The sequence below is a fragment of the Electrona antarctica genome (genome assembly GCF_951216825.1).
Source record: "Electrona antarctica genome assembly, chromosome: 21".
Taxonomy (NCBI): Eukaryota; Metazoa; Chordata; class Actinopteri; order Myctophiformes; family Myctophidae; genus Electrona; species Electrona antarctica.
This window is the reverse complement of record NC_136802.1, coordinates 33,195,963-33,203,939: the sequence shown is the minus strand read 5'-3', so window position 1 is coordinate 33,203,939 and position 7,977 is coordinate 33,195,963. Positions and strand designations below refer to the sequence as shown.

General features: G+C 44.5%; 1 protein-coding gene across 2 annotated transcripts in view; it reads left to right on the top strand.

Annotated features, from left to right (window-relative positions):
* The window catches only part of arap2 (ArfGAP with RhoGAP domain, ankyrin repeat and PH domain 2), a 216,974-nt gene that overhangs the window by 114,621 nt on the left and 94,376 nt on the right, over positions 1 to 7,977 (top strand). For both annotated transcript variants that reach the window (XM_079491216.1, XM_079491217.1), the window contains exon 15: positions 3,974 to 4,148. In XM_079491216.1, the coding sequence (XP_079347342.1) occupies positions 3,974 to 4,148 (175 nt within the window). The remainder of the gene's footprint in view (positions 1 to 3,973; positions 4,149 to 7,977) is intronic.

Below are 7,977 nucleotides of genomic sequence, written 5' to 3'. Positions count from 1 at the left end.
GTGTGCGTGTGCGTGCGTGTGTGCGTGCGTGCGTGGGACTGGTTACATTGACAAGCTGTGTGTCTTGTCTGTGTACATGCAGCTGTGCTGTGCCTTGTTTCCAGACAGGGGCGGGGCCTGTTGTTTAGTTTAGGGTCGGATCGATGGCTCCGCTCCGCCTTTGCTCCGCCTGACTCTGATGAGACGTAGCGTACGTTTGTTCACCGGAGTCATCTCCTCTGCCGCGTGTGTGTCTCCGTCCCGTTAACTGAGGGAGACAGACTGATCATTTATAATTCAGCCGCACACTTGTTTGTACAAGTTGCCAGTCTACCCGCTGTCGATCATCCTCTAAACCAGAGCCATAGAGTAAGACGGAGTTACAACATTGAGGGGAGGGCGGCAGAAAACGGAGCGCTCGAGCGCTGTTGAAACATGCAGCCCTGAAGTTTAAAATACAATGATTTCACTGAGGGCGGCGCAAATATCAGCAATTTTAGGCATGTGTGCAACATAATGTTTTTTTTTTAACTAGGCCTGACGTCGAAATAAAAAAAAACGTTCGCTCTGAAAGAATATACATTCAAAGATTCGTGCTACATTTTCACGATTTAAAAGAAATAGCAGACCTACAAGCTTGTAGCGCGCCACTCGGTGGCGCGCTATGAGCTTGTAGGTCTGCTATTTTTCAATAGCTAAATTATAACATAATGCTTAGTTAAAACACCAAAAGGGGTTCCCGTACAGAATGTGTTTAAGTATTGTACAGTGACAACGAAAGTCTCTGTAGTGTTTATGTTGTACTATTACTAAAAAAAAAACAATCTAAAACTAGAAAAAGTGCCCCTCAGGGCACAGGTCTCCACCAGGGCAGGTCAGGTTGTGGCCTCCTGGTGGCGCTATAATAGGCCAATGTGAAAACGGTGCCATTTCTTCATACGCCTTTGATGGCAATTGGATGATTTGAGGCATTTTGTTCCAAAAATGTGTTTTGCAAAAATCAACCTGTTGGTGACGCTATAACAGGCCAATGTGAAAAGGGTGGGATATATTCATCAGCCTCCTAGTAAGAAAATGGGTGAAAGATTTCACGTAAATTGCATGCTGTGTTCATGATTTGAGGCTTTTGTTCAAAACGGGGCAATCTTGCAAACTGTGAAAGTCAATTATAGCCAATTAGGATGGAATATGAAATATCGGACAGATCCGACTTGAGCACATGACCATAGAGATACTGTATAACGATTTTTGGACAGAATCTGGAGGAGTAATATAAAAAAATGTGTTTTACAAAAGTCGGCCTCCTGGTGGCGCTATAAAAGGCAGATGCGGAAAATGCAGGTCAAAGGTTTGTCCTTGGCCTCTAGGGAGTGTGCAAGCAACGTTTGAAATGAAATGAAATGAAATGATTACTATATTTACCCAGGGTATCTGGGCTAAGCTCAAGAACTTGTTTCCAGCCAGGCCCTGCTCATAGAACACATTTCATCGTAGTGGTTCAATGCCTTGTTCAAGGGCACTTCAGCGGTGGTAATTTTAACGTGTCGGACCGCTGATTCGAACTGGCGACCTTCCGGTATCAAGACCGCTCTGCAATCCGTTCGGCCACCACTGCCACACGTTTCACACAGATCGGTGCAGTTTTACGTAAAAAATGTGAAAAGCTGCCTCATGGTGGCGCTATAACAGGCCGTTCTGGAAAATGTGGGGCAGAGGTTCATCGTTGGCATCCAGGGAGTGTGTGTGCAAAGTTTGGCATCGACCGGGTTAACGGTGCCGGAGATTAGCTGGTATCAGACGGACGGAAGACCGGGTTAACGGTGCCGGAGATTAGCTGGTAACAGACGGAAGGACGGACACACACACACACACGGACGGAGTGCAAAACATACTCTCTCCCCATGCCTTCGGCCTGGTGGAGACAATAAAGTGATTTAAGATCATTAATGCTGGGCTGTTGCCGGAGTCCAGTGCATTCTGCCTACTTCCAGTCCAGGACATTGTCACTCTTCTCTTTTTATTCGTTAGGCCTAATTATAAGCAATTATTGTTAGCATTTTGTATCATCGTTGTTGACCTTAGCTTTGGTCCTGTTTTGAAGCACATTGAGTCTGCGTTGAGTCATATGAAATATGCTGCATACATTTTTTCTTTTCAATTTATGGTGCATTTCATTATACAATTGTTTGTAAGCCTGGTACTATATAAAAACACATCTGGAGTGTACGCACGCACGCACACACACATACACACACACACACACACACACACAGGTCCAGCAGTTAAATCAACAATCCACCCACAGTTAGCTTGCTTGTAGCGCTATAGCGTAATGATCGCAGATGGACAAGAGGATTGTCGTGTGCAATCAGTCTGCCGGTGCCTTATTGAGTGCACATCCTTCCCTGCTCATCCAATCAGTCTGCCGGTGCCTTATTGAGTGCACATCCTTCCCTGCTCATCCATCAGGCCTGTTGTTGGGCCGCAGCTTATCTCACACCCACAATCACTAATCAGCTCCAAACCCACCTGCGTGCGTGCGCGCGCGCGTCTGTCTGTGTTTGTGTCTGTTTGCGCGTGTATGTGCATGTGCACGCGAGAGCCAAGCTACGAGTTTGTAGATCTGCTATTTTTGAAAAAACGTGTGCAAATCTTTTAATATATTCTTTCACAGTGAGCGTTTTTATCTCTGGAACAACATATTTTCACATGGGTGTCCGTGGCCAAACTTACAGATAATTCTGGGGGGTCTTTCACATGAAAAAGGTTGAGCACCACTGACATAGAAACATGGGTTTTTCAGAAAACGTAGGATTTAGAAGACATTTTGTGTAATCGGCCTCATACCTAAATGGGTTAAGTAAAAAAAATTAAAGAAATAAAAAGATGACAGTAAATCCTGACAGTTTTCTGAAATACAGGTATGTTTCTATATCGGTGGTGCTCAATATTTCACGTCAAGGACCCCAAAAATTATATGTAATTGGTCGCCGACCCCCATCTGAAAATATGTTATTCCAGTGACCCCCCCCCCCGGAAGCAAAGATTTGAGTTAAAAAACGTTCGCTCTGAAATATATATTCAAATTTTGAAGATTTGCGCCACATTTTCACGATTTTTCAAAAATAGCAGACCTACAAGCTCGTAGCGCGGCACTCGGTGCCGCGCTATGAGCTTGTAGATCTGCTATTTTTCAATAGCTAAAGCATAAAATAATGCTTTTAAAAACACCAAAAATGGCTACTGCAGGTGCTCTTGGCAGCCAGCAAAAAGTCAATAACAAGAAGATGGCTAACCCCAATCACACCCACAATGGACGATTGGCACGGAATAGTCCTGGATATTTTCAAAATGGAAAAATTAACATACATGCTAAGAACTAGACTAGACAATTTCTACCAAATTTGGAACAACTGGATAGTACACATTGCCCCTCTGAGAGCTGACTTTGTGTGATCTCACTGGTCCTGATAGCCTGCTTTATGATCTTTGTAGAAAATGTTTAAGACACCCTTCCTCTTCTCATGGTCGAAATCCAAAGCTGTTTTGTTTTTGTCCCCCTCAGCAATATTGTAAATACTTTCGTTTCTTGATTGTTGTTTTTTTTTGTCTTTTTCTTTTGTCTGTCTTTTTCTTTTGTCTGCCCACTCTTTCTTCTTTTTCTCCTTCTGAAATGTACACTCTGAAGCGATATTGCCCTTTGCCCCTGTTAAGTGTTGACCTGATGCCATATGTAGTCCTGAAGAAAGCAAGGATGTTACAGAGACACTGGAGATGGAGTCACTTGGAGGGGGGAGGGAGGGAAGAGGGGTGAAAAAAAAATCCTGGGAACTGCACTTGTGTCCTATGTATGCATAGAAATGATGTTTTTGTACTGCTTTTTCCAAATAAAATAAATATTATAAAAAATAAAAAAAAACACCAAAAAGGGGTTCCCGTCCGGTCCAGAATGGGTTATTCAACCACCATTGTGTTCCATGGTGTGCTCCTCCAGGCGCTGTGCTCGGCGGTGGTCACGCCCGACGTGCTGTGCTCCATGGCGCTGGCGTTCAGCGGCGCCGACGTCATGTGCGCCACCGGAGACCCCGAGTTCTCCACGCCGTACATGCTGGCGCAGCGCGGCGGCCAGAGGCTGCAGATGGAGTTCCTGCACCACAACAAGCTCTCCGGTAAGGCTCGCTTTTCCTTTTTATGGTATCTATAGCAGTTTTCAACTCTTTTCATATACAGTATCAAGGCGCCATTATTTATTCGGCATTTGAGCCACCATGTGTGCACGTGTGATTCGACCCGGGATTCGAACTCGGGTGTCCCGCGTGAAAGTCCAACATCTTAACCACTAGACCAAAGGGATATCCCTATGGACCGGGGGAGATATTAGACTATTGAGGCCATCAGGCAGAGGCTCTGAGCCACTCTGCTACACACGGACCACCATTTTCATGAGATTGCATGGGCCTCACAGCAGGCCCCAACGCTAAAGAATAATTTTGTTATCTTTTTTTTGGTCCAAATTCCATGCTGTGTTGATGTGGTACCATTAGGAGTAGGCATGTAATGATACACTCAACTCACGATACGATACGTATCACGATATGAGGTTCACAATACGAGTTTTAACAATATTTTCAACACAATTATTTTCCAGACAAATGACATAAAAATCTTTTTTTTAATGATTTATCTTCCCCCCAAGCTTTTTTCACAATTTGTATTTAACTACATTGCAAAAGTAGCATTACTTTTCATGTAAAATTATTAATTTCTGTGCAACAACTGAAACCTAAAAAACCTAGCTTGAGTTAACATTTCAATAATGACCATCACCTGTGTCACAGACACATACAGCTCCCCTCTGCAGGCCTCTACTACTGAAAGTGACTGCATGGAGTCTGTCTCATTTCTCTCCAAAAGCACGTGAATATGATGGAATATGATTACAGCTCACATTTCATATCACACACTAGCCCCCCTAAAAAAAAAAAAAACGATATATGATATATCGTTACGTTACATGCCTAATTAAGAGGGACACTTATTTGACATTCTCTAATTATGTAGACTTCTTTTAATTGAAGCGATGCAAATGTTTAACAATACTTTAACCCCTGAGAGCGTAAAATTTGGTTTAATTTTACACTCTCAAGAGTTAACGATCTATAAAGGGTCCATTTGGTTGCCAACTCTCCATCGTTTAGCTGGGGACCACCTGGAACCCCCTCAAGAATCTCCATATTCTAAATTTGTGTTTTGACCTTGCAGAGCTGCTATTTTGCTCTTTATTTATTTATTTGAATCCCGAAAAGTATCAGCTTTGCACATATGAGGTTTCCACCCCGACAGAGGCAATAGGGAGAGTGTGTGTGTGTGTGTGTGTGTGTGTGTGTGTGTGTGTGTGTGTGTGTGTGTGTGTGTGTGTGTGTGTGTGTGGTGTGTGGTGTGTGATGTGTGGTGTGTGGTGTGTGTGTGTGTGTGTGTGTGTGTTGTTGGTTGGGGTATTCGTTCAAGCCTCCTTATAGCCACCAATGCCAAAGTCGTTTGTTAGAAGGTGGGGAGCATCCGGCTGCTAAGAGTGTGTCCGCATGTTTGTATAATGTGTGTAGGTTTTCCCTCACATTTAACACATTCTGGGAGGGAACCCCTTTTGGTGTTTTAACTAAGCATTATGTCATACTTTAGCTATTGAAAAATAGCAGATCTACAAGCTCATAGCGCGCCACCGAGTGGCGCGCTACGAGCTTGTAGGTCTGCTATTTTTGAAAAATCGTAAAAATGCGGCACAAATCTTTGAATATATTCTTTCGGAAGACTTTTTTTTTTCTTTTTTTTTTTTCGACGTCAGGCCTAAATGGGTTAAGAATATGTATTCTTTGTTCGTCTAACGATGCTAGGGGGGAGGACAAAAAAAATAAGTTCCATGTACGGGAACGTTGCCATGGCTGGAAACCATCTGGCCGAGGCGTCGGACAGCCCCCCTTTGTGCTGACGAAGAAAGAAAACACCTTGGAGTCTGAAAAAACGAATGTATTCTATTCTCCCTTTTCAACACTGCCAGGCCTGACATTGTCAGATAAATCTGAAAAGGGGCCTTTTTAAGCTAGACGTCAGCCATGTGTGTGAGACACACGTACGTACTGTACGTGTGAATTGTTTTTTCCCCTGACAAAACTTTTTGCCTCTGCAAAAGATTTTCCCAGCCTGTTGTCTTTATACTTCCACGAACCAATCTATACGTTTTAGGAATCACACTCTCGACTCGGCGCCGCCGCACCTATGAAAGCTCAGCGGGAGACTTTTCTCTCTGGCTCTTGTTTAATTTCTCGACCCCCTCCCCCACCCCGCCCCCCCCCCCCCCCCCCCCGGCTTGAAAACGACGGCAGAAAAACCCGCACGTTTTAATGGGAGCCTGTTTGAGGGAAGAAACACTCCTACCCCCCCCGCCCCGCCCCCACTGTCATATTTCGCCTTGTGTTGGTTTTTCGTTCCCTTTCATTCTTTCTCCCTCCCTGCTTCCCCCTCGCAAATCTTTTAACGTTTGCCCTCCCTCTTCGTTTACCCTCTACTCTCTCTTGTTTAAATGGATTTACTCGCGGCAGCCATTTTAGCTCGTACTTAATTCCTACTGGAAGGGGTGAGGGGGGGTGGATGGAACCCCATTTAGACCCAAGGACGCATCTGTGTCACCTGCTAGCTTCTAACCACTTTAGCCATTCTTTTTCAACTTTAGCTGTGGAAAAATAGCAGATCTACAAGCTCGTTGTTGCGGCACCAAGTGCTATGAGCTTGTAGATCTGATATTTTTGGAAAAACTGAAAGTGTGGCGCAAATCTTTGACTATATATTCTTTCACAGTGAACATTTTTAACTCAAATCTTTGCTTCTGGAGGGGTGTCCCTGGAACGACAAATACAGATAATTCTGGGGGTCCAGCTGACATGAAATAGTTTGAGAACCACTGACATAGAAAACTGTCATGATTTAGACGACATTTGTAAGAATCAGGTCTTAATGGGTGAAACCCAGGTAGCGGGGGGGGGGGGGAGTGATGATGATGATGATGATGATGATGATGATGACGTATGAAATGAAAGCGGCGAAGGGGCGTGTCGGCTCAGGGCATTTGTGGGGTGACACTCTCTCTCTTATAGGGACCCTGTTTTGCATAACGTATGTGTCACATCACATCTGAGCACGCTCGCCCAGCCCGTTGGGTCACTCCTAATTGCTGCCATGGGTCACCTGGTTGCCATGGTAATGGACTTTATTTTGGAGGTGCACTAGAACATGCACACACACAGACACACACACACACACACGCACACACACACACACACACACACGCAGACATACACCCTTAAGCCTTGCCCTCATCAAAGTTTCGGGTAATGAACCTTTAAAAAAACGTCTGCCTGTGTGTGTGTGTGTGTGCGTGTGTGTGTGTGTGTGTGTGTGTGTGCGTGTGCGCGTGTGTGTACGTGGGCGTGTACGTGGGCGTGCGTGCGTGCTCATCCATTCTTCATTATTGTTCAGCCTCATTATACGTGTGCTTTGACAGATCCCGAGTCTCCATGAATGTATTCATACTTTTTCATTTTTGCCTTTTTGCTTTGTTTACCACAACTCCTCGGTCCATGATATCCAGCGTTCAGCAAGTTCAGACTGTTTACTGGAGCAGCGCCACGTTCGCCGACCGCCTGCACACACTGTCTGGAACACAACACAAAGCAACAACCTTGTTATTATAACTTATACCAGGATGCTGTTGCAGTGTTGATTTTTACAGCAAATTTAGATTTTACTGAATAGTTGAATAGTTCATTTAGTTTTAGTTACATTTGGTAGCCTCGGAAACCCAGATGTTTTTTTATTTCCAGGGAGGAGAAAAGAAAGTCTGGGTGCCGAGTCCATTTCAATTCGGCATACAGTGGCACAAACGTCGGTCTCTCTCTGCTGATTACTGATCGTCTGCACCTTTGTTAAATTGACACGCTCCTCTCT